Genomic DNA, 26,848 nt, shown 5'->3' on the forward strand with positions numbered 1-26,848 from the left:
ACTATTTTCCCCCTACCTTTGAATTTGAGCGCGAACTCATAGGGATTGTAGAGGGTGAGCACCTGCTTATGAGACGACTGCTCATCCGCGTAGAAGACGAGCTCGGTTGGGAACACGAACACAGGAAGGTTTCCCTCCGCTAGTTGGTGCTGCTGCATTGGCTCCAGCTGAGCTCTGCCCCCTCCCTGTCCACTCTCTGACCGGGCCCCCCCAGTCTTCACAAGCAACTACCCAACTGTGGAAACACCCCGACAAATGTAGAACAAGCTAGCACCGCTCTCAGCTCCTCAGGGCCATGACGTGCTCCTGTGGAGAGCCACGTAAACAAAAGAGTTATTGAAGAGTTGTTATTAACAGGAACCATAAATAAAGTGGATTATGAAGTCTCTGTAAATAAAACTGCCCTTGAAAACAACAAAAAAACAAAACAAAAACAAAATGGAACTTATCAAGCTCGTATTAAGTGTTTTTTTTTTTTTTTTTTTTTTACAATTGTGCTAACTGTATCTTATCCAGAAAAAAATATTTGTTTAAGTAGAGATGTACCATTTAAATAGGGAGGGCTTGACTTCAGCTAGTTTTTGCTTCATGGGCCAAACATTGAAAAACAAATAATCATCATGTTTGTTTGTTGTTTTTTTTGGAATGTAATGGAAATTTTGGCTTTTTTTTTTTACTAACATGCACTTAATAGTTGATCACTGGGTAAAATAAATCAGAGTGTCTGCTAGGCATGAACTAAGTGGTGTAACTAGGAGTCTTGCTCCAGCTGGTGGTATGTGGAGGTCATCTTGAGAAGTGGGAGTGGGAAGAGGAAGCGTGGTTTCAAAACAGAGTATAAATTTTGTTTCTGCCAGCGAGCAGCCTAAACTTTGAGGAACATTACATATGTGACATTGTTCTTCCTGCTATGACAAGATTTAATAAAACTCTCAAAGAGAAAGGATTCGGTTCTCATTATTTAACAGAAAATTCCATAGCAGGAGTTCAAGGTGCATGATTTGATTCAAAAATAGGAATAATGTCAAACTTTCTTCTTTTTCTGTTTGATTCAAAGCTATAAAACATGGAAAAGAACATCAGAAATTGCAAGTATAATCGTTTTCGCTCTTTCTGTGTTATGGTCCTCTGGAAAAAATTTAAATAGGTCAAAATAAAATTAAATGGGTCAGACCAGAAAGAAAACTGTGCAACAGTTTAGACAGGTAGAGGCTGATCAGTGCATCTTTTATACTTTAGTACACATCTGGAACAAAAGTCTTAACTTTAAATAAACTAGGTATGGGAAAAATTTACCTGAAAATACTCGGTAGGTAGCTATGTTATTCTGTTATTCTACTAAAAACTTGACAACAACACTTCAAATTTAAAGAATAAGAATGATTTCCTGATATTTTAATTTCTGCCGTAACATAAGGCAGTATGTTTGAAAAAAAAATGTCGAACACACAATGCTTCACGTAGTTTGACAAATACATTTCACACAAAGCAAGGCTGTTGGGTAAAACAACAACAAAACAACCAAGGTAATTGGGAGTTACCTTTTATTGAGGTAACTCCCAATAAAAGCATATGATGTCGGAGTTTAACCCTTCACACAGGTGGAGTCCGCGCGGCTGGTCACGTGGCCCTCGGTCTGTTTACATGGTTACACGGTTGGAGCTCGCGGGCCGAGACTAGTGTCGCAACACAATGTTGGCCGTAATTATTACCATGGAATCACGACAACATTGGCAAAAAAAATCTGGCAGGCTTTTCGATATGTGAATGTTTTTATATATATATATTGTTATAAATGTTACTTTAGTCGTATTTATGTTGGTTTTTATGCAGGGTAAATAATCACAACATGCACAAATTCCCATTAAATTATTCCATAAGAGCTTACTCATAATTATGAGATCGATATTTTACTTGTGGGGACTGTAAGCTAAAAGTAACGTCACCATGTTTTGACCCTGCCACCGTTATAACATATCTTTATACAACATTATTGTGTCTCTGTTTACTAGCCTAGTATTAGCCGGCTAGGATAGCTCCAGCTAACAGCAACTTAACGTTGTGCTGCTGCTGTGTCATAACAGAGGAGAAAGCATATAGTTGTTTAAAGGATACAAAAGATAAGAACGACACGTTACCTCGTTGTCAGCATATGTTTATCAAGAATACACCAGGAACAACAGGCGTCTGTAATCCCACCCTGTTGTCTCTCTTTAGCCTTTTTTCTTTATGCTGCAGACGGCGCGGTGCATGCTGGGATGGAGGAGGGCAGCGGTAACGTGTTTATTATCATTTCATAACGTCTAAAAACTATGGAAAACCCCCTGAACAACCGCTGCAAAAGAAATTTGACCTTTAATAGACAAATGTCACCTGAGATTCAGAAATAATTTGTGTTAGCATTAGCAATTAGCCTACAGAACTTATTATGCTTTGAACTCTAGTGAACAGATTTGTTATTTTTCTTCTAGAGATGAATTACAAAAATATTTGTCAGTCCAATTTAACATAGACTTTCTGCAACAGTTTATGCCTACTAAGCCTTAAATTTACTATTTGTGGAGGTATAAATGTACAAATATTCATATCAAACTATTTTTAGCTTTTGTAAAATAGAACCTTGAATCTAATTATATTTCAATAACAGTAAAAGTGATGAAAGTAATAATTTAATTTAGCAAGCCAAACAAATCTGGAGTTTTCAACTCTACTATACAAAAAAATGTGAATTTAAAAATTTCCTTGTAATGTAATGTTTGCTATTGCCCCTGACAGACATTTATTAAAGCTGAACCTGTTGCTCATTTGATGTCTCTTGTGGGGAAAACACGAGTGTTCTTGCAGCATTTATTTAACATCTGATAAATATTTTTTTTGCTTATTTGAATGATGTATTTCCTGTCTTGCTGAATGTGACATTTTATAAATATTTTTTCTGCTGGTCTTCACAGCGTAAGAGTACGTTTTTATCCTGCGTTGCAATATCACTCAGGAGGAGCGATATAAACATGAGTTTAACATCGCGTTCATGTTGCGAAATGTACTTCTCTTGCTGTGTTGTGGTATGTTTGCGGTCCTCCTGAAGCTCTTTGAACGCAGCACAAGAAGGGCAGCATAGTGAGAGAGCAGCTGCCGAGGAGGCGGGATAAAGTGGGAACTGACAAGAAATGTCACTTCTTATTATGATCTCTACATAAATACAACCAATAGTTGTTGTTTTTTGATGTTGTTGTTTTTTTCTTTTTAGTTGTTTCAGCTCAGGAAAACATATTACTGGAGCAAACACATTTTACCAATAGCCTGTTTGTTCCACTTATTGAACCTACTATTGATCACAGAGTGCAAACCGTTACTACCTCTTTATATAATTATATTTACAGGGGGCGTGGCCAACAGACCGGGGCTTGGCCAATGGGCTTGCAGTGTGGGGAGCGGGGCGTTCCATTCGGTTAGGAGCAGAAGTTGAACAGCGCGAGCTGTTAAAACAGCCTCAGAAAGGCAGACACAGAGAGGGCAGATGCATCGGCCCTCTGCTGGAGGGGGGGCTTATTATAACAAATATATATGCACACATGAGTGAACTGTTTGGCTGCACGATAGCTCATATGTGGGTAACAGTTATTTTAGAAAAGCATACCACCGCGGCTTTACATTTAAAATGCCTATTTTAGTTTTTCTGTTAGACACGTCCGCCTCTATGAATCAGCGCACTTATTTGGGTACGACGTATCTGGACGTTGCTAAAGGCGCGGTTGAGATCTTTATGAAGGTAAAGATGGATTCTACCCGGATTTTTTCAGCAAGCTTGCACCTTTGGTGAGCTCAGGGTTCCTTGGCGAAAGTCGGTAAACATTAATATATGCTGTTTTGGTTTTCTTTTTTGACAGCTGCGTGCCCGAGACCCGGCTAGTAGAGGCGACAGGTACATGCTAGTTACATTCGATGAGCCACCATACGGAGTGAAGGTAATTAGCAAATGATACCATGTTTACACTTCCAAGTCGAACGTGTTTGTTTGTCAGTGAGACTTTATTTTCCTTTAAGTTCGCCGGTGGCGAAAAAACGGCAAATTACTGCTCCAAACAGCCGCAGACCCGGAGCCGCACTGCATCCGAACATCCAGCGGACATTTTGCTTTTGTGTCGAGAAAACTCTCGGGCGTTGAGATGGAGGCGGGGAAATTTATTATCCCTCGTGACGTCACTCGTTTTTCACAGAACCTCACGCAGACTGGTCGAGGTCCCTGCCAATCATGTTTCACCCCTCCCCCTTCATCAAGGTTGCACTCCCATTGGCCATTCCTGGATGAAAGTTGATAAGCCCCGTTCATCATGAGATTCTCTTTATGTTTGTACGACTTCGCTGGAACAGAATTATCATCATTCACATGATAATTATTTGTCATACTGATGCTGTGAGAGGCTTCCTGCATAGAAACTCCCGGTAATTGCCATACACAGAGAAAACAGGACATGCAACCTCTCAATCTCTGCAGCAGTTTCCCCGCTTCCTGCCATAAAAACAGATGTACTCATCCCTATTCTATTGACTTGTTTATGACTTGGCACACATCTCCGAGTTTTTCCTACCCCTTAAAGCAGAATCCCAAGTATGCACACAAGCCCCCAAATTACGTAATTTCCTTCAGTGGCTGTTCCATATTGTGGAATTCATCAGGCTGGCCCAACTTGTGTCTACAGGCTACGACGCCTTGCAAAATTATTCATTTCCCTTTAACGTTTACACATTTCATCACATCACAATGCATTCTCAAGGTGATTTTATGAAAGACCAAAACAAAGTGGTGAACAATTGTGAAGTGTAATGCAAAGGTTGCATGTTTTTAAACTTTGATATGGATTAGTAATATTTTTTCCCCCTGTTTTACAAAATACAGACAATACTGAGCTAATCTGAATGTTAAGGATTCACAATATATATTTGTCTTTAACTTTGCATCATGTTTTAAAGAAGTTTGAAATCAGATTTTCTACTTTGTGCACTTGTGTCACAAATCAAATCGCTATAATTAATATACACACAGAGCGTCTCCAAAGCCTTACACTGCAATGCAAAAGTATCTGAACCACAAACCGCTTTATTTGTTGAAGTGAAAGGAGAACTATACATGGTTTTCCACAGTTATTACAAATATAAATCTGAAGTTTACAAAATGCATATACATATTCAACACCCCTAAATAAAATCCAGCACAACCAAACAAGCTTAGCTGGATATCTTTTTGAATAAAAACTTTAGTTTCTATGCAAATCTTTAAAAAAAAACAATAGCTAATAAGATTTATTTTTAAAAAGCTAAAAGACTTACAGGACCTTATGGATTCATGATGACACTTGCTCATCTAGCAATATGTTGATGTACAAAACCCATTTGCAGGACTGTTTGAAAAGGCAAATCTGCTTCAGTACAACCGGAAACAATGCAAATCGAGTCCATGCCTTTTTCATCTTCTAAAATCGCATAAACGATATTGACCCCAACCTACTTCCTGTTAGGCTGCATGTATCGTCGGTCTTATTGAATCTTACAGCCTAACTTTATCAATGTGGTTTATAGTTTTGGTTTTTAATAGAAAATTTAACGTGTTTAATTATTTATCATTGTCCAGCACTAGCTCGGATCAAATATTCATGCGTCAGAGCGGCCTAGTCAAAGTCCAGGCCTAAATGGTCCTGTCAGTAACTAAGGAAAATGACTGAAATGACACTGTCTGCATCAACCTTTTATTTTATTCCCCCCACGTAACCCACAGCAGAATAACTGTTTTTAGCTCATGTCCCCATGGTGGGAGTTTCACTGCTCGCAAGTGTGAAACGGGTGCAAAGCCGTCGCAGGTCGGTGCCGTAGCTTTCGCAACAATTTGTAAATGTGGCCACCAGACAAACACTTGTGCATCACACACCTCGATCAAACAAACTAGGATGTGATTCTCCTTCCGTCTCGTAAAGCCGTCCGCGGCGCTGCCGTCTGACGGGGCTTTCCCTCGTCTGTGCAGCGAGTCTTGAGCTGCTCTTTCTTCCCCTCCCTCTGGCTGTTTGTGGCCCGCTCTGCGAGCCGCGCTGAGCTTCACAATGAAAAGATGAGGTGGTACTGATTGGGGCCGGTGTGTGATTGCACATTCACAGATGCAATAAATTGTTGATGTCGAGGAAGGGAGAGAGGGAGAGAGAGAGAGAGACAGAGGGAGGGAGAGAGAGAGAGAGCGCGAGCCAAAGAGACAGGATTGTGCAGAAATATTCTGTAGTCTGAATTATTAAGCACAGCGTTTCTTCTGATCTATACAGGATAGTCTGGGTCTGATGGGACTGAAACGATTAATCGTGATGAACTCTTTATTCAAATAATCGTCAGCTAACTTATTAATCATTAATCGTTAAATGGATTCAAAAAAGGCAAATTGCTAACAAAACCCCCCAACATATTCAGAGTACTATTTAAGCCCAAACTGTACAAAGTATATACACATTTTGCACTTACGATGAAAACACCTTCATCTGTAAGGATATTTTACCCAAGACGCCTCAAGTGCCATAGTTTTAGCTTCACTCGGTTCAGATTCACTAAAGAAGTGATTATTTTCTCATAAAAAAATGTATTGAATTATTTGTTTGTATATTTTAACGTATTTCCAACATTTTGGTTAAATGAAAAATCTCTACAATGTGCCAATTTTTTATTTTTTTTAATCCAATTATTTGTCATAATAGTCAGTAGAATAGTGGATTAGTAAAATAATTGTCACTTGCAGCCAGTGTTGTGGTACTCGAAGTTGGTCTTGGTCTCGAGACCGGTCTTAAGACCATTTTTTGATGGTCTCGGTCTCGTCTCGGACTCGACCGCATTTGGTCTCGGTCTTGTTTCGGTCTCTGGCTCTGAGGACTCGGCAAATTATTTCAAGACCAGTCATGACATTCAGAAACAGTCGATTCTTCTCCACGGCTCTTTACTTATTAGATAGGACTGGAGTGTCACTCACTGAGAGCCGTTGTTCTATCAGATTATCATACGCTGTTAGAATAGCAAACATGCAGTGAGTACCATGCCTGCACATGCGCATTAAGAAGTCCGACCGTCAGAGGAGTTGTCAGTTCACCATACAGCAAGTTATGACAAAAATAAGTCATTAAATTGTGAGTTCGTGCTAAGCTTATGACGATCTGACCTGACAGAACACCGGTTCTTTGTTCTTGTAATGCTCTGTGTACACTGCATCATTATTTTATTTAATTATGTACGTTGATATTTAAATTAACAAATAACTAAAACACAAGAACGAAAGAGCACGCAGAGCATGCACATTGCTCTTTGATTGTTTTTGTTCAAAGTGGCAGCTGTAATGTCTGCCATGGTGTCAGACTACCTGGCTTCATGTACTGGGATAGAGAGTGAAAACAATAACGATGAGCACCTTCTGCTTGGTTAATTCTTGCTTGTTGCTCCTTGGTCAGTGTTCATAGTTGAGCGTTATTTACCGTCAGGGCGTTGCCTCAATTGCTATGTTTAATGGTGCAACAGTGGTGGTTTCTTATATGAGCAATATGGGCAAATGCCCAGGGCGTTATGTTTTTAGGGATGGCACGAGACCATCACACATTGTAGCACAGAAATGGAATATGTAATATTGGTAAAATCTATTAAGTATTTAATATCTAGGTGTTTTTATGGGAATATGGATCTTTCAGATTATTTTGAGAAGCAATTTCGATCATATTTTACATTTTATTGTGTCATGTAGCGTGGGCCGCTGGTCTTGGTCTTGACTCGGTCTTGACTTCCCTCGGTCTTGGTCTTGACTTGGTCTCGGACCCTAAAAGTCTTGGTCTTGTTTCGGTCTCGATACACTCTGGTCTTGGTCTTGTCTTGGTCTCGGGTTAGGTGGTCTTGACCACAACACTGTTTGCAGCCCTAGTGTTTGGTAACTTTAACGTCATCACTCTGAATGCATGACAGTTATTTCACCATCTCCTAATGCTCATGTAGCTGTATGCACGTTCCACAAGGATCTGTTGCTGTTCACCTTTGTGTGTTTGCAGCCTCTTACCCTCCTTCCCTCAGCAGAGGAAGATGTAAGCTTGCAGGTCATCCTTAGATTAAGCATAAAGCTGCAGCACTAAAGCAGTTGACCCCGTAGATAAAAGTGGAAAAGCAGTTGCACACTCGCGCTCCCTCCTGTGGGAGTGAAAGTCTCCCGCAGAGGACGTACAGCAGTGGGAAGTGTATTTCTGGATTCCTGTTACGCACGAACTAAACGGCCGTCTCTGAACTTCAGCGTTCATCGGCCACTGCGGTCGGTAACGTTGCGTCACTCAGAACCGACTTTACTTTCTTCCCCAGCCACCAAAAAATGATCTGAATCATTTAATCGGTTTGATTTACATGAGAACAAAACTTCTTTTGTTTTTCTTCTTCTTCTTCTTTGTAATAACATAACATGCAAACGCGTGGGTGTGCGTCTATTTTAAGTCGGTAGATGTTTGCCGACTTCAGGCCTTTTCTCCGGCGCCTGTTTCTCTCGGCCTGAACTCGGTCTCTTTGCGTTCCAGGCAGGCTGGAAGGAGAACCACGCTACCTTCATGTGCGAGCTGAAGAACTTGCAGGCATCTGGGCTCACCACACTTGGGCACGCACTCCGCACAGCATTCGACCTGCTCAACCTCAACCGCCTCGTCTCTGGCATTGACAACTACGGACAGGTATCGTAACAAGCCACCACGATCACTGAGCTCTGAGGCAGTATTTCTCAGGTTGTTTTAGTTTTTTGTTTGTTGCCTCCTGGTTGAATCGTTGATATGCTTTTGGAGTAATTTTGGCCACCATTGTTGCATTTTTTTCTCCATTTATGAAAACCAGACACAAGTTGTTTTTTAAATGTTCTTGGGTTAGGCCATGCCGTGTTGCTTTTTGAGATCTGTTAGTCGACTTTGTGTGTCAGACAGGTTTTTACTAAGTGATTTCTTGAATCTACAGGTCAAGAAATCACTTGACCTGTGACTGGTCGGCTAGTTAATCTGAACCAAAACATTATAGTTTATCAGAGTTCATTTTGGATTTAACAGATGATTATATTTTCACATACCCCTAGTTTGATTTGACCAGTTTTTTTTTACCTTAATAAAGAACTGATCATTTGAAAACTGTCTGTTGAATTTTCTTAGATTCTTATTATCTGATATTCAGATTTATTTAAAAACTTTCAGTGAGACAAAAAAAGTGCAAAATGTCACATTTTGATTGCTATATTTTATATCACTGTAACTACAAATTATTCTTACTCTCTTTAACAAAATATACTTAAAATAATAAGAAATAAACTGACATTAAGTAGTACAATGGTTAAGTACATGAGTATGAAACGGTTTTGTTACAAGTATGAACTATGGAAGCAGACTGGGACAAAATGACAAAGCTGAGGTACAAAATGCAAGAAATATGATATGAAAGACGTTTTTGACTAATTTAAGCAAGATTTTGTAGCTTTATATTAAAAAACCGAACATTTTAATCCTTTTAACACAAGTTAGTAAGATTGTTTTTGTGTTTTTCTTACTTTTTATTCATTTATTCCATAAAAAAGCGAGGGGAAAATTGTCTTTTGGCTGTTGCCTAATCCAATCAACATTCCCCCTTTTTTTATCTTGCTCTCTCCGCTCGAAGGCAGAAATGGATTACTACAGTGAGACAACTTCTGTACATCAGGAGTGTGTAAATCTGCTTAGGCGTTCCCCATATGTGTGAATTAGAGACTAACCTCTACTGCGCTGCCCTCAAATGGTAGCACAAGGACATTATGACATAAAGTAAAGATTAGCCGCAGCTACAGAGAGCTTATGTTGGACATTACATGCTGATTTCTGTTTAAACATTTCTGTAAAGCCAGCAAGAGGAATCTGTTTTGCTCAGAGCCCAGATTCAGGTTGTGGAGTATAAAGGCAGGAAAGCAGAGTAGTGAACTTAAATTCACTTGGGCTGGAACGATTAATCGCATTAATCACGATTAATCGATTATTTAAATAAATATCAACTGATTTAGCAATCGATTAATTGTCCACTGGAGTATGTGGACTCCAAAAAAGACTATTTACTGACAGATCAACACACCCAGAGTGGTAATTAAATTAAAAACATAAAAAATATATACATTTTGCGTTTAAGATAAAATAAAAATGCTTTGTAAATACATTCTACCCAGACATCCTAAAGTGGCATAGTTTTCGCTTCACCCGATTCAAATTCTGTAAAAACCTAAATCTGCCATTAAACTTTTTTTGCTCTCCAATTATTAATCGGTTAACGAAAAAATTAATCATTTACTCTTCATGTGATCAAAATGTTTGTTTTCTTATTTAAAAATGGATTTGTATTCCTTTTTTATTTGCATATTTTAATGTATTTCTAATATTCTACATGAATATTCAAGGGATTATATGAAAAATTTGCATGACGTGTGAAAAATATATATTTTTTTGTACGACTAATCGATTAGTTGTCTGAATAATCGATTACTGAAATAATCGTTAGTTGCAGCCCTGAAATGGACTCGCTGTTCTTCAGCCTGATTGCTGAATGCGGCTGTTTTCCCTCCAGGGCCGCAACCCATTCTTCCTGGAGCCATCTGTGATCATTACCATCACTGATGGGAATAAGCTTACAAACAGCTCCGGGGTGCCAGATGAGGTGAGACAGAATGACCATCAACATCCTGTGTTCCGTAGCAGCTCCAGCTGTACAGCCGCTGCTTCGGAAGCTTCTCAGCTCTCTGTGTTGAAGTAACGGTGAATGTCTCGATCCGCCGTGCAGCTGCACCTGCCCCTGAACTCCCCTCTGGCTGGCAGCGAGCTCACCAAGGAGCCTTTTCGCTGGGACCAGCGGCTGTTCGCTCTGGTGCTGAGGCTGCCGGGAGCAGCCGCGCCGGACAACGAGCAGCTCGGCAGCGTCCCCACAGATGAGTCGGCAATCACGCAGATGTGTGAAGTCACGGGAGGTTTGGCGTTTTCTTCTTCTGTGCCTTCTTCCTCTTCGGTTCGTTAGTTGTTTTTTTCCCTGCTGGACGAGAACTCATCGTGAAGTTTGATCCTCTCAGGTCGGTCGTACTGCGTGCGAACACAACGGATGCTAAACCAGTGTCTGGAGTCTCTGGTGCAAAAGGTCCAAAGCGGCGTCGTCATCAACTTTGAGAAGACCGGGCCGGATCCGCCTCTCGGAGGAGAAGGTGAATTTTTGATGCACACACAACTTAAAAGCTGCAGGTGGAATGGTGCTTGCATCCAAATGAAAAGGTTAAGACCGAGTCCAGTCAGGTGCATAAGGTCAAAGAGCACACGACCTCGTCACATTTCCTGCAGGTATCTGCAGCAAACATAATGTTGACAGAAGGAAACAGTATTTATGACGTTTGAACAAAACAACTGATCCCACCTTCTGTTTTGTTTTATTGATTGGTAACATGAGAGTTTTGAGAAAAAAAAGCTTTGCAAATGTATTTACAGTACATTGTATCTCATTACAACAACGTACCCTAATAGTGGCGCACAACTGTGAACTGGAAATATAACTATTCAAGTATTTCACTATGATAACTTTAAATAAAGTCCAATGAATCCACAGGGTGTCCGTGCATCCTTACAAAGTCTTGCAAAGTCTTAAATTCTCATGCATACGTTAAGGCCTTAAAATGTCTTGAATTTAGTTTAAAACATCATTTAATTTGTTAATCCTAGGTCTTAAATTTGATCTTGACAGGACTGGTTAATATCATATATTCTATGTTTTTTTTTCCTCACGAGATTTTTGTGTTTGACAAAAGTTTGAGTCGCACTCAGACGTCTTCATTGCTTTCTGTGACTCAAGACAGATGAGGCTACCGCTAACTAGCTACTAATATTTCCTTGCTAGCTAGCTGGCTTTCTATCATGGATCAGTTCAATTTTATCCTCTCAGCCACTGGGTGACGTTTGTACATTTCTGAGGAGAGATGGGTCGTAATTTCTATTCATAGTGGACTTTAAAAAGGCCTTAAAATTAAACCAACTGCCATCAGAGGTCACCTAATTAGTAAAGAACATTAGTGAACAACATTCATCGTGAAGGCCAAGGAGCACAGCAGACACATCATGAAGGAAGTTGTGGAGAATTTTTAATCAGGATTGCTTTACAAAACAATATTCCAAACTTTAATCATCTTCCCTTCCAATCCATCATCTAAATATTGAAAAGCATGTCACAACTTTTGGCTGAACCAAGACATGGTCGTACGCCTCCATCATCAGGCCTTGACATCAGAACTTGTGAAGATGGTAGGAAAGACGAGGGCCGTAACACCGTAGCTGGTTCGTCTGGTTTGCAGTTTTCCAGAAACAATAGACAGAGCAAACATGTGGAAGCAGGTTGGTCAGATGAGTCAGAAGTTAAACATTGTGGCCTACATGGACGATGTGATGCGTAGAAAACCAGGCCTGTACATCCCTGAATAAGTGGCTTGCTTTTTAGATTTTTGGTTTTTATATAAAGTACCAATAAAATACCTATAGGTTTTTAGCTATAATGTGACAAAATGTGGTACGTTTGCAAGGCGCTGTGTCTAAGCTGTGTTAAAGATTCTAAATGGCTGCAATATCTGTATATTTATTGGGTTTGTTCTGCTGTTTCTTGACCGTTGTAGACAACTCTGTGGAGTCCAGTCGTCCCGTTTCAACCTTCAACCCACAGCCCTGGCACAGCTGCCACAAATTAATCTACGTTCGACCAAACCCAAAGACGGGGGTCCCGGTCGGCCACTGGCCCATACCAGAGTCTTTCTGGCCGGACCAGAACTCTCCAACCCTGGTGAGCAGTTGCTGCTCTTATTTTGGTTTTCTCAACTACTATTTTGTAGCAATTTATGGGTTTTTCTTGGTGTATTTGAGGCACCGTCAGAGTATCGAGCGATTCAAATCTTTGAGCTAAACCCCTGTGCTAAATTAGCTTCTTCTCGTTCCCCCCAGCCGCCTCGCTCCGCTCACCCCGTGGTGCGTTTCTCCTGTGTGGACTGTGAGCCCATGGTGATTGACAAACTTCCCTTTGACAAATACGAGCTGGAGCCGTCCCCACTCACCCAGTACGTCCTGGAAAGGAAATCCCCGCACATGTGCTGGCAGGTAGGCTGAACGCCGGTCGGGTTTCTCCGTTTTTCTCGTGGTTGTAATCTTTAACTTGATCACCTGACGCCTCGTCCTCAGGTTTTTGTCAGCAGCAGCGGGAAGCAAAACGACCTGGGAAAACCGTTTGGCTACCTCAAGGCCAGCACCACCCTGACCTGTGTTAACCTGTTTGTCATGCCTTACAACTATCCGGTCCTTCTTCCACTCCTCGGTAAGACTCCCAGCACTAACCCACAGAACGCCTGGGTCAGTAGACCACAGCTGGTGCTAAATTCACAACGGCTTCCTGGTCCTCACATCAATGTTATTGATCAATTAACCAATTTTATCTAACGATTAATTGATCTTAATCAATCGATTATTCTATTTTATTGAGCGATTAATTGGTTTTATTCGCTGTTTTTAGAGCTGGTGCTAAATTCAATGGCTTAATCTATCAATTAATCTATTTACTCACTAATCCTGAGTTGCTAAAAAATGTCTCAGACAACCTCTTTTGTCCTTTCAGACGATTTATTTAAAGTTCATAAATTCAAACCAAACCTGAAGTGGCGACAGGCCTTCGAGATGTACCTGAAGACGATGCCTCCGTACTACCTGCTGGTAAAAACCACTCGGCGTTCTCTGGTGTTGCTTTTATTGATTGATTTAGTTCACCAAGACGCTGTTCTGCTATCTGCTGACAGCCCTTAAAAAAGGCAATGAGGATGATGGGAGCACCAAACCTCATCGCCGACACAATGGACTGCGGCTTGAGCTACAGTGTCATTTCATACCTGAAGAAGCTCAGCCAGCAGGTGAGCAGCAATGAGGGAAGGAGAAACATCCTAATGTAATGCAAACGTACCGCTACTGTAAATGTTTATCTATTCTACCACATCCAGGACACATCAGTTTACTTCACTTTTGTTCTGCTGTCGGCAAACGTAAACGAGCGCACCTGGTTCAAAGGTTGACTCTGTCTGAATGTCATCCCAATTCATCTTTGTTTCCTATTTTTTTGTTTGTTTTTTTTCTTACTCAAGGCAAAAATTGAATCGGACCGCCTAATTGTGTCCGTGGGGAAAAAAGCGCCTCAAGAAACGGGCATAAAGGTGAAGAACCACTCCAGCGCTCTCTCTCTGGCCCACCGGCGGGACTTCAAGCAGCTGCTGCAGGGAATCACCGGAGAGGGGCCGCTCCGCCTGGTCGACATCAACTTCAAAGAGTTCGCCGGCTTCCAGATTGCTCTTCTCAACAAGGTGAGAACGGCGGCACACCTTTTCTGTGCGGAGAGGACTGGTGTTCACTGAGCGCTTTGCCATCAAAATGTCTCCCCAGGATGTGAAACCGCAAGCCTACCGGAACGCCTACGACATCCCGAGGCGAAACCTCTTGGATCAGCTCACCAGAATGCGCACCAACCTGCTGCGGACCTCGTTGAAGCTGATCCGAGGCCAAGACGAAGGTACGACCGACGACGTCTTTGGAAAATCCTTCCGTAGGGGACGCAGACGTCCATTTTGAATTGATATGAGTGTCTCTGTTGTGGTTAGACTTCCTGCACAGCATTCCAGTGGCTCAGATGGGAAACTACCAGGAGTACCTGAAGATGATGCCGTCTCCGTTGAGAGAGCTCGATCCCGATCAACCCAAACGGCTTCACACGTTTGGGAATCCTTTCAAGCAGGATAAAAAGGTAAACATTTACTGACCCCTGCAGCGTGCATGTAATCCCTGGAGCTTTCTCACGTCTTGTCAAATCACAAACCACAACTCTAAATTGCTTTCATTGTGTGACAGACACACACTGAGCGCTTTTTTTGTTCCAAAACTTATACGCCACATTTTTAGTTTTTTGTTTCTAAAAATTTTTGGAAACCACGCCTCGTTTTGCTTCTACTTCCTCCTGTCTTGCGGATACCTGTGCAGCGTGTCGTGTCTTCCCAGCCGGATACGGACGCCTTGTCTTGGTTTCTTCAGTTCTGTTCTCCACCGTGTTCCCCAGGGCATGATGATCGACGAGGCGGACGAGTTCGTGGCCGGACCTCAGAACAAGAAGCGGGGCCACTCCGGCGACCCCAACTCCGGTGGCACCATGAAGCGAAGACGGAGCATGTCCCCGTTGCTGCGGCGACCGCAGACCCCGCCGGCCAGCACCAACCATGTGGCGGTGGGGAAGAGTCCGGGCCAGCAGAATCTCCTCAAACCTGCGTCACAGCACAAAGGTAGGATGAAGAAGGAAAGCCTGATTCTCATGGAGTTCAGAGGGGGGAAAAAAAAAAACACTAATTTTTTTGTTTTTATTGTGAACAGATGGGAACAACGTGGTGCTCACCGAGAGCAACGGCGACGGTGTCCTCGGCCTGGACTCTGGCGAGATCTGGCCCAGCGAGGCGGACGCGGAGGCGCTCAGTCCGTCCCCGTTGACGCTGGAGGATAAGACGGGACTGGCGGCGCCGTTCCAGGTGGAGGAAGCGAGCGCGGTGGAGGACGAAGATCACCTGGAGGAGCAGACGACGGAGGAGAGGCACAACTGTGACCGCCTGAGTCCGCAGAGCGAGCTGGACGGCAGCGAAGACGACTTCGCCGCGCTCGACACCATTTACATAACCCCGCTGGACGGCTGCCAGGCCGAGCTGAGGAGCAGAGTCATCAAGGAGGTCCGCAAACCTGGACGGAGTGAGTACAGACCAGGCAACCGGATCTCAGTGAGAGAATCCGTCAGTTCTCACCTCGATCCGTGTGTGTTCTTCCCAGACTATAAATCCATACTCAGTCTGCTGCAGCAGGTGAAAGGACCGGTGAACGTTCGAAAGTACTTCATCCAACATGCAATCAAAGAAGCTCTGAGGTAAGAAACAAGAAGGGGAGCAGTATCATGTAAAATCAACTTTTTTGAGCTTTACATCATGTTATAAAGTTATTCTCTTATCAAAAACACACCTGGAGTGTCGCTTTGATTCCTTGAAATCCTTTAATCTCCATGGTAACCGTTCAACTCTGCAAAACGCCTGCTTGGACATAGCTCCATCTTCAAGGCAAAATCTCCTCCTCAGAGCTTCTGCTTCACAAAGCAGCCCTTCCCCAGCTCCTTCAGACTAGCCAGCAGCAATTAGCAAACGCCTGGTGCAACTGTGCAGCTGCTGAGCTCATTATAGGAGCTTCTTCTCAGTGCAACGCTGGTAAAAAAAAAAAAAACTTTGTTAAAGGGTTAACAGAGGAGCCATGCTGTGATGACTTCTTGAAGGCAGCAGTTCAAAAACAGAAGGAGTTTCTTAAAGAGACAGAGACCCAAATTAAAGGTGTTAAAATACAAAGTAAAATTTAAGTCATATTTGTTACATGTAGCATTTTTATAACAACTGAAGGTGACACAGTTACTTGATTATGCTATAAAATGGCAACATGTGCCTGGAAAACACATATTGCTGCCCCTTTAAAGCAGATTAATGTGTTAAGAGTAGCCTAGTCAAAGTCTGGATCTAAATAAATAATAGAAATTAATGTTCTACATCCAGTCTTACTGTGCCTGAACCAACAAAAAAAGGTCCCATCTACATATTTGCTGCTGGGTTTCGGGTTTCTTCCTCTCCTCTGAACCTTCAAGCCGCTGTGTTTCCTGTCTGACTTCCTGCCTCTGCCTCACAAAGCTTCGTTTCGTTTCGCCAGGTTCAAGAAGCGCATGTTGATCCAGCAGCTGGAGATCGCCCTGGCCGAAGCGGAGGAAGACACGGCGCCGTGCTCTCCGCTTCCCAACGATCACGGCAGGTAGTAAACACGCAGAAAACCCACTGGCGTCCTCTCCCGTTTTTCGTCACTGTACCGGGTTTCGCCGCCACCACCAAAACACCTGCGCCGTGATCAGCCTTGACAAGAGGCTAGCAGAGGATTCGGAGATGCAGAGAAGGAAAGCGGCGCTGCCGCGGTGTTGTCGTTTAATCGGACGGCGGGGTCCTTCGGAGCTGAGCCGCTGGCGACGAACATGCTGATGTCGACAGAGAACGTAAACACCCAGACGGCTTTTCGTCAGCGAGGCCAAGTCCAGCAGACTCACACACTCCTCTAGACGAAAAGCCACACAGCTGGGCTGATCCTCACATGTGTCAGAATATACTGGTCATTTACTGGTTTCCTGCCCCAAATCACCCCGGCTGTTACAAACAGACCCGTTTTCAGCTGGTCTGAAAGTCGTTCTCATTTATAAATATTCTTTTACGCGACTAAAAAAAAGAAAAATAGAGAAAAGCTTAAACATTCATGTAAAGTTGTGGCTGATAGGAGGAATCGGGTTAAGCCAGATTACGTCTGCGACAAAAACAGCGCACTGATTTTGTTTTATTTATTTATTTATTACTTTTTTTTTATCTACGTTGATCCTGTTACCTAATATCTGACTATTTTTAGTTGATGCCGACATGTGTTGGCATGAGCGGTTGTGCAATATGGGAAAGAGCTTAAACAGAATAATAATAGGAAGAAATCTGGAGATTCAACGAATATAAACAGTCCAATTAAACAAAAGATTAATAATTTATATCATTTGGCAACAAAATAAGTGTGATTATTATTTAAAGCGACAGTATGCAGGATGAAAAAATGACTCTCATACATAAACCGAGGAAAGCTTTGCTCATCAATGGCAGCAAATGCAGTAAATACATTCCCAAATCCCTCAAACGTCTAACAATTGCAATGAACAAAAATTTTATGTTACTTTAAAATGTTAGCCTGTATTCTGATATTTCTTAGCTCATATTGACATATTGCTCAACCTCAGTCAGTATTTGTTTTCCAATCATATATATATATATATATATATATATATATATATATATATATATATATAAACATATATACATGGTTTTAAGCATCCAAATTGGATCACCTTTCTTACTATTTGGACATATTGTCAAGATTTAAACATGGTGTAAATTTTAAACTGTTTTTTTTTGTTTGTTTTTTATTCCTTTTAAAATGCACCAGCATCTGACTGCGTCAGTATTTTGGGATACAGAAGTTACGACCGTTCTTTACGCTGCAACACCCTTCAAAAACTGTAAAATAATTTCCTCTTTCACTGCTGTGGCATCATCTCACATGGAAACATGTAGAAAAATAAAAACAAATCTGAGTATGTTCACCTCACTGTCCTGTTGAAGGACTCCAGTGGTGACATGTTTTTATTTTACTGACTTGTTCGACCAGAAACTGGCCCACAGCATTACAAGTCCTCTACCCTACTTAACAGTGGGCGTGAGGTGCTTTTCCATATTTTCATCCTTTGTTTCACACTTGTTGTGAAAAAGCTCAACCTTAGTCTCATGAAGCACACTAGCTAACCTGGTGCAGGTAAGCAAAGTCAGAAGAGTTTTATTTTCTACTTTCTGGCATCTGATCAATACGAAATTGCGATCCCAAGAAGTTTCTACAGAACAAATTTCAATCATAAGTTTGAATTTTTCTCAGATTTCCTTTGTGAGATGAGACGGCGGCAGTTGGAGGCCTTGTCTTTACTAGAAACATGGAGGCTGCTGTATCTGACACAAAGCAGGCGACGGTGTCTGGTTCTGAAAATGAGCTTTCTGGTCATCAGCCCGTTCAGATTCTAATCGCCTAGCACCGCCACGCGCTACAGTTAACTGTCACAGCATCGGAGTCGCTCCGATGACCCCATCAGTCCAACGTTCCCAGCAGTTTTCCTCCTGCAGTCCAGGCTCAGCTGACCCTCTGTTAACCGGCTGCGACTCTTTCACCCTCCTCCTCTCTGCAGCTTCTCTTTATTCTCCTGGTTGTTTCTACAAAATGTACACTACTTTCTAATGTTCATAGGCAATATAGATTATTTTTGTGACTTTACGTCAGAGTTAAAGAAATATTTTGAAAGCCATTTTTTTTGTAAACTGTTAAATACATATATGAATCACAAAGTTTTAAGATAATCTTTTTTTTTAATAAAAGTTAAAATGAACCGTCTAGATTGGCGTTTAATGTTTGGTTTGAATGTGTTTTCGTCTTACAGGAGGATTTTATTTTATTTTAAACAGAGAACCTGCCAGCCAATAACAAAAAAAACATGTTTTTTTTTTCTTTAAGCCATTTAAAACCCGCTTGAAGCTGCAGTTTGTAATGTTTGTAAAAAAAAAAGAAAAAAAAAAGATTTTTTTGCATATTTGTTTAAACTGGCAGAAAAAAAAATCAAACCACGGAGCCACTCTTTCCATCTGCAGAAATAAAAGCTCCTCATCAGAAAGATCCAGTCAGACAGGAGGAGGGTCTTAGTGCTGTCAATAACTCTCATGTACACGCCACTAAATATGCTAATGATGACAAAAACTGCTAATCTACAGTCACTGGCAGCCATCCTAACTAGCTTTAGCATTCATGACAGGCTCTGCTGAAGGGGAGAAAACTGTAGCGCGTGTACACAAGCCTGATTGACAGCACTAAGACCCTCCTCCTGGCTCTGACTGGTTGTTTCTGACCTAGCTGTCTATTTATGCAGCTAGAACTGGGGAAAAAGCAGAGGAGCTAATTTTTTAAAGATCATCTGTCTCATGTTAACCGTCACAACACATGGACAGTTTTAACAAATATGTAAAAAAAAAAAAAGAACATAAAAAAAATACTGCAGCTATAATTGGCATAATTTGCACAAGATTTGCATTCCTCATCTTTTCAAAACTTAAACATGCAGTTTTGTTTTCTCAGTGTAAAGAGTTTGTATTTCATTATGTTATAAAGGTTTACATTTTGCTAAATCAGTCTGGAAACACTTTTCATCTCCCCACATTTGAACGTTTGAGGCTACTCTACTGCCACCTGGTGCCCAACACCAACAACTACAATTTGTCTTTCATTACATGAAGTGATCACAACACATAAACTACAGTTATTCAGCCATTTAGTCATAAAATAGCATTTTTCATTTTTATCAAGTTTAAAAATCAGCAGTGATTGAAATATATAAATAAAAAAAACATCCACTTTGTAAAACCAGTATGAATTTTATTAAATTAAAAACAGTCTGTAGGATGTTAACAAAACGTAAAAATAATGGAAAACAAAACTCACGGAAACGAATGGAGTTGTTTGAATTTTAAGGTCCAAAGCATCATTAGAAAGACTGTAATGTTTCCTGCTTTCACTTCTCACCTCCAGCCTGATTTCCTGGCTCGAAAACAAACAACTTCCCTCGCAAACAGGATACGCTGAGCCTGCAGGACGTCACTCAGGGAAACGCGGGGGATCTTTTGTTTGTAAAGCTCACATCTACAAACTTAAAACTTGGCATGAGCAGCAGTGGAAGAGAAGTGAGAGGGTGAAATCAAACGACCGTGGAAAAGAAATTCAAAAAGAGCAGTGCTATTCTGATTTAGCTCAAAAGAGGAAAGAAAAACAAAAAAAATCGTCTGAGTGTCTTAAGACTCTAAAGCCATTATATTATAGCATATATATACATATACAAACAAAGCTGCATGGAAAACAGAAGGGTTGGCACAGTCAGTGTCGATTATGGTGGTAACCACTTTATGGACAGAGATGCAAATTTTGGACAGCGTATTAGTTTATTAATAAATAAAACTTTTTTTAAGTGGAAGAAGTTAAGTTCTCAGAGCCCTCCCCCTCAGCCTGGCTAACAAAAACAAAATCCTATCAGGGCGGCGGAAGGGTCCGAGGCGGGCGGGGCCCCGGCTCAGTGCTAATGCTCCAGCTTGCGTAGCCTGATGGGGTTGGGCAGAGCCTGCTGGTTGGAGGACGGCTCCTCCTTCGGCGTGTGGAACAGGACCCGGCCTCGATGGTTGAAGAGGTAAAACGACGGGTGATTCCTCAGCGTGTCAAAAGTTCTGAAGAGAGAGGGGTAAAAAAAGATAAACTAAAACAAGGTTCTAGTTACAAATAATACACCTGGACACAAACCTCTGGGTAAGCCAGTGCTATCCTTACTTTACTTGTTACTGAGCACTGTTAGGCGAATGATGTTTTATCATTTAAAAGACTGAAATCAGTTGTTTGGAAATCTAACTGGACACCAAAAATGCAAACCGGATGATTCCATGTCATCATGACTAATTGTCTGATCCACACTTTCTTCTCCAGAGAGTGGTTGTTCCAGGGTACATGAAGGTGGCTTCTTTAGTGATCAACTCTCCTACAGGCCACCACAATCAGCTCCTCAGATTCATATAACACTCTTAAAGGTCTTAACACGCCTTAAATCTAAGACCTGTAATGTACAAAGAAAAATCGCATTTTTATATAGAAGTGGTTCTAGATAATTGATGGATTAATCAATTATCTTGGTAATTGTTTAATCCACCATTTCAACCCTCAGTAGTTCCAGAAAATAAACGTAACGTCCTATGGATTAGCAACAGAAGTGAGTCAGTGGTGAAGATGAACGTCATTCAGCCAACTGCTGATACATTTACACTCACCCATGGCAGGTTCAAAAAGCTATCTAGATAGCTAGCTAACTATATTAGCAGGTAGTTAGCGGTAGCAGCAACCCGCCTTTAATCACAGAACACAATGACTGTGTGCGACTCAAACGTTTGCCTGACAGAAAAGTCCTGCAAGAAAAACTCCATTGGATGCGAGACTGAATGGTCTCAAGACCAAAAAGTAAGACTTGTGATTAACATATTGAAGGCCAACTTACATTTTTATGAATTTAAGACAAAATATAAGGTCTTAATTTTAGATACATGTATTTAAGACTTTGGTACATCTTCCAGAATGCCAGTTTTGTGTTTTTCTTGGAGATAAGTGGCTTCTTAGCTGTCCAGTCTCAGCCACCCAGTACATGCAGAAACACTCATACCCGTCTGAAGCCTTTCCTGGACAAACTTTGCACAAGTGGTGATATAATAACGTAGTTGAGACCTCTTTAAGAGACACTTCCAGCACTTTCTAGATTTTCCCGAGTCTTCACGCGAACCTAGACTAAATGAAAAGACTGTAGGTTCCCTCCATTTTCCTGAAATGTTTGCTTCATTGCTAGTAGTGGCTCAGAAGGTACATCGTGGGGTAAACATGCATCTGGCTGCACAATAATAGCTGGCCTTGAAGCAACAACCGCGTTATGGGATTTTGGTTAATGTTCTTGGGTTAAAGCCCAACAAAGCTGCGCCTATAAATGCATCTGAAAGTGCGGAGGCTCCCCTGTGACAATGGGAGCCAACAGTTCCCACATCGAGGGGATTGGTGCTCCGCTCTTACTTGTTTTTCAGCTCTGAGGAAGCGTCCATGTCCTTGAACTCTCCAGCAATGTGGACAATCCCGTAACATGTCATCACAAATGACAACAAGGTCTGCAGGACAATCTGAAACAGGGGAGGGACAGTGAAGATGAAAGGGATGAATAGGTGATACTTATAAATATGACATTCATTTGTGTTTTCCTTCTGTATATTTTTCCTTCGTTAGTTTTCACTTGTGTTTTGCATTATTGACAAGTTTTAGCTGTAAAAATGGGCACTTCAATTACCTCTGAAATTAGATAAAACTACATGCAGTGTAATTGTATTGCAAGATATCTTCTTTGAAAGAAAAACCCTGAAGTTACTCACGTCAATTGGTAGCGTCTCATGTTCCTTCTCTGTCAGCCTCATGTATGATCGATCTGCACGGAGAGATGGGATTTAATGAGACCAGGAAGCACGACTCCTCTATCAATCAGAACCAAACGTAACGACATTTAAATACTGTCGATCAAAGCCTTCATAAAATACAGATGTCACCGCGGGAATGAATGAATCAGTGTCAAAGGTGAGTATTAATGCCTTTCCGCCTCAGAGCTGACTGAGCGGAGCTAAGCTGCCAGAGAGGCAGGCCCGTGGTGCCGATCTGTCGGTCATACCGACCAGAACCAGCCGACACCGGCGGGACTGCCAGCGCTATGCGGAGAAACTCACGCTGTGCCGCTGAGAAAGCCGCGTGGGCTAAGGCAAAAAGCCCGACACCGACAACACCTTTCCAGAACGACGAAGCCATCTCGAAGCTGGGCGCAGGGGAACTATGGGCACTGCCGTAAAACGTCAGACAGCGTCGCAAAGTGTCGTAAATAACCACTGCGTCATAATGTTGAAAACGTAGTACCAGATGAAAATCCATTCCGATACGTAGAAAACTAATGACTTCAGTTTTCTGTGAAAATGAAAAATCATAAGTGTTTCGGTAACTTTTTTTTTTTTTTTTGGGGGGGGCGACGGGGGAGTCGCGGATTCAGTCAGACAACTTTAAGAAATGTTGATTTTTGTTACCTCGGAAATATGAATGTCCAATTTGCCTGTTCTGATTTTTTTACGGTAGTTTTGTTTTTCTTCTCATCTGTGTCGCATGTCTTTATCTTTAATTGTCAGTCTACTGATTAGTTGCACACAAAATTATCATTATATATAATTCTTAACATGTATCTTGTTTACGTTACTGGAATAATAATTTTAAAAAATACTTCAAGAGGCATTAGCCTGATAGGAAAGTAGAAATCCCGAGTCTTCAGTATGCATTGAACACCCCACAACATCCTGTCTGCCCACCTCTTCTTCCTGTCCGCTAGCACTGAGCTCTCATGTTCTACAGTTAAGCTTTTTAGCACATTTATCTCACTTATAACGCCGTTAGAAGCAAAAATAACAAACATGGCAGAAGCCATTCAGAAGAAGTTAAAAGCGGAAGTGGAAAAGTATACACAGACGCAGAAAGGTGAGGGCTTACGAGCCTGTTTGTGGTGGCTGCCATGCTGCACCAAGCTAGCATACCTTATTGGGGCAGTTAGCAGTGTATAAATATATCATATAAATGCATGTATTTGTCGTGGTAGCCATCCAGATGTGCTGACGTACCGCTGTCTGTTTCAGATGTCAGTAAGAGCGTTTCAGCCCGACAGAAGCTGGAGACACAGATGGCCGAGAACAACATTGTTAAAGAGGTAAGTCTTTCTCTTTTGACCACAAATCAAACACCACCACGGGGGCTCTTTGTATTATTAATATAAGGTGTCTCTCTCCAGGAGCTGGATCTGCTGGATAGCTCAAACACGGTCTTTAAGCTCATCGGCCCTGTGTTAGTGAAACAAGATTTGGATGAAGCTAAAGCCACGGTAGCAAAACGACTGGAGTACATTAATGGAGAAATGTAAGGAAAAACTCTCTGTTCATCTGTGTGCCTTTACTTTACAGTCAATACACTTCATATAGAGATGACATGCAGTGCCTTTTGAAAGTTATAATTGTGCAATGTTTTACACAGATGTCTGAAAATAACATTTAGTGCAACAACAGCTTTAGAAGAAAAAGTCATCCAATATTTCCCAGCTGTGTATTATGTGACAAAATGTGGAACGCTCCAGGGTGAATTTGTGTTTTATTTGGGGAAAAAATGTATATATGTAACCGGATCCTTTCTGCATTGTGCTGGTTTTATTGAGCAATTAGGCCGTGACACGGTTTGTCTTTAAAATGGATGGTTTCTCGATTTATTCTGACGAGAACAAATGAAAAATAATCGTGTTAGAGGCTGCCCGCACCAAGTCCTCTCCTGCAGGACAACCTGACAAAAGGCAAAGACAATACCACAGAAGAAGAAATAAAAAGGAGGGGATTCTGATCTTAAAGTAACACAGTTAAAGCAATGACAGAGTTTTTTTAGAGGTGTTTCAGTCAGGTAAGAAACTATAAAAATAACCAAAAAAAGACATCTTGTGTAATTATAACAAAAGGGAAATACAACCAGGTTACAAGATTTTCATTGGAATTATTCCCAACAGTGTTTCTATAAAGAAGTTACTCTTTGCTATTTAAATCACTTCTGTTGTTCTTAATCTCACAAAGCCAGTGAAACTCGCGCTTTATTCAGAATTAATTTTGAGATTAGCTATGATACTGAGGAGAATGACTAAACATTTGGTAAATAAGTAAAATAGCAGGTTGACTGTTAAACAAGGAGATCAGCTGGGTTTAAGTTGTTTGTTGTGTGAAACATCTTTTCATGGTCCTTCCTACTTTCCCACAATAAGAATATTTATATAAAGTAAGTCAACAAACCGTATTGACAACCTGCTTGTTCTGAATGTCTCTTTAAGTCTCAAGGTTTTCTTCTGTATCAACCCTGGTTAGGCGCATTTGGTCTGTTCTTACCTAACAACCCTTTCCTTCCTGCTCCATTGCAGTCAGAGATACGAGACGCTCCTTAAGGACTATCACAAGAAATCTGAACAGCAGCGAGAGGTCCTGACCAGTTTACAGCAGGACCTGCAGAAAGCCCAAGGCCTCACTCCTGGAAAAGTATGATTACATTTCAAGCATGCTGAACACCCAGCCGAGGGACAATAACACAATGTAAACCTGTTTCAGGAGCTGAGGAAATTCTGCTTGTACCTTGTCGTTAATTTGCAATGTTCTTACTGTGACTGTTCTGATGTTACTAATAAACATTTGTTTTCCATTTCCCTGTGTGTTTATTGTAAATGTTTAAATTATGCACAATATAAACAATTATTGTAATACTAAGGGAGAAAATGTTAGCCCTCCTATTAACATTTAGACAGAAATAGTCGGTCATAACATCATTTAAAACGAGTTTTTACGGTAATAAAGACGAAAAAAAATAAGACTTTCTTCAACTAAACACCCCAGGTTTTGTTAGCTTGTCTATGTTAGTTTTTCAGGCCACACAGACTTCCGACTAAAAATAATACTGCGTCATTACCGTGTTTTCCTGCACGAGCCGTTAACAGTGGCGCACGTGGAACAGCAGAGCAGTTCTCACCTTCAGGTGCGGCGTTTTTGTAGCGCGCGAGCCCAGCGAGGGCCTGTAAAGACAACCGACACGTGTCCATTGTTGTTTTTTCTCCATTTGGCTCACGCGTCTTCAACGACACAAATCCGGAAAGTCTGGAGAAAGTCACTTCTGGTTGGTTCTTGTATGTTTTAACTGGATTTAGCGGCGATAGCCATCTCAGTATGACACTACATACGTGACTTATTTTGTCCCTGAAAATATATTGAGTAATGAAAGCTATTTTTAATCGCGTCCAGATGAAGCAGCTCGGTGGACAGGACTTTGTTTGGTGTTGATGTATTCAAACAGAGAAGCAGAGCGTGGGAACCTAAAGCCTCAGGTGGTTTTGCTTCAGCCAAAAGGTGTTAGGTCACTTTTCCTGTATTGCCTTCTGTCTGCTGTGGGAACCATCAAACACTTGTTGGAACCAACTGGGAACCAGTGTAACACTTAGGACATCTGCTCCTAAAGATTCAGCTGTATTAACACCTTTTGGTTTTGTTTAAATGGTTCTATTGGGCCGGTTTAATCCGCGTTTAAGCTAATTCCTGCCCTAATGAAAACCCTAATCTGATTCCAGCTTTAATTGATTCACTTTAGTCCTGTGTGGTCTTTTCTTTTTTCGGCTTAAAGCTGCCAGGCGCACAAAAGAGCATCCTGTCCGGCGGTCATCCCAGCGGGACTAACACCTCTTTGGATGCGGATTGTTTTCAGGATTTAGACGCATCCATCCACCCAAAAACAACTAAAAAAAGCCTCTGGATGATGAATGGGGATTTCTAAGGAATATTTACCTTAAATGTGTTATTTCCACTATTAGCGCAACATTTGCTTGCTTTTATGGTTTCAGTGTGTTGACCAGTTTGATTTTTAATCCAAACTGTATTAATAATCTTTTGTTTATCAACACTCGTGGACTTTAAAAAAAA

General features: G+C 41.4%; 4 protein-coding genes across 5 annotated transcripts in view; 2 read left to right on the top strand and 2 right to left on the bottom strand.

The window, feature by feature from the left end:
* mospd1 (motile sperm domain containing 1) overlaps positions 1–2,270 on the bottom strand; it is a 5,348-nt gene extending 3,078 nt beyond the window's left edge. The window contains exons 1-2 of one of the 2 annotated variants that reach the window (XM_007554733.2): positions 2,139–2,268; positions 17–306 (exon numbers count right to left, since the gene is read on the bottom strand). In XM_007554733.2, coding sequence (XP_007554795.1) covers positions 17–158 — 142 coding nt within the window. In that variant the 5' untranslated portion in view covers positions 159–306; positions 2,139–2,268. Of the gene's footprint in view, positions 1–16; positions 307–2,138 lie in introns of both variants that reach the window. The other variant, XM_007554732.2, reaches the window with a different exon arrangement.
* Positions 2,271–3,658: 1,388 nt separating this feature from the next.
* Positions 3,659–19,114, top strand: ints6l (integrator complex subunit 6 like). Its single transcript, XM_007554734.2, has 18 exons — positions 3,659–3,769; positions 3,888–3,965; positions 8,565–8,714; positions 10,606–10,695; positions 10,819–11,002; positions 11,102–11,230; positions 12,680–12,843; positions 13,002–13,154; positions 13,236–13,368; positions 13,666–13,760; positions 13,844–13,954; positions 14,183–14,398; positions 14,478–14,604; positions 14,693–14,835; positions 15,145–15,364; positions 15,453–15,818; positions 15,897–15,990; positions 16,809–19,114. The coding sequence occupies exons 1-18, from the start codon at positions 3,659–3,661 to the stop codon at positions 16,909–16,911; spliced, it is 2,667 nt and encodes an 888-aa protein (XP_007554796.1). The 3' UTR covers positions 16,912–19,114.
* Positions 19,115–20,123: 1,009 nt separating this feature from the next.
* On the bottom strand, positions 20,124–23,267 carry mmgt1 (membrane magnesium transporter 1). Its single transcript, XM_007554737.2, has 4 exons — positions 23,054–23,267; positions 22,709–22,761; positions 22,359–22,462; positions 20,124–20,983 (listed from the first exon to the last, which is right to left on the bottom strand). The coding sequence occupies exons 1-4, from the start codon at positions 23,250–23,252 to the stop codon at positions 20,839–20,841; spliced, it is 501 nt and encodes a 166-aa protein (XP_007554799.1). The 5' UTR covers positions 23,253–23,267; the 3' UTR covers positions 20,124–20,838.
* A 379-nt stretch (positions 23,268–23,646) lies between these two features.
* pfdn6 (prefoldin subunit 6) lies at positions 23,647–25,585 on the top strand. The gene is made up of 4 exons (XM_007554736.2): positions 23,647–23,843; positions 23,999–24,069; positions 24,151–24,275; positions 25,309–25,585. Exons 1-4 carry the CDS (start codon positions 23,780–23,782, stop codon positions 25,427–25,429), a joined length of 381 nt encoding a protein of 126 aa, XP_007554798.1. The 5' UTR covers positions 23,647–23,779; the 3' UTR covers positions 25,430–25,585.
* The last annotated feature ends 1,263 nt before the right edge of the window (positions 25,586–26,848 follow it).

This window comes from Poecilia formosa, unplaced genomic scaffold, assembly GCF_000485575.1.
Source record: "Poecilia formosa unplaced genomic scaffold, Poecilia_formosa-5.1.2 Scaffold66, whole genome shotgun sequence".
NCBI lineage: Eukaryota > Metazoa > Chordata > Actinopteri > Cyprinodontiformes > Poeciliidae > Poecilia > Poecilia formosa.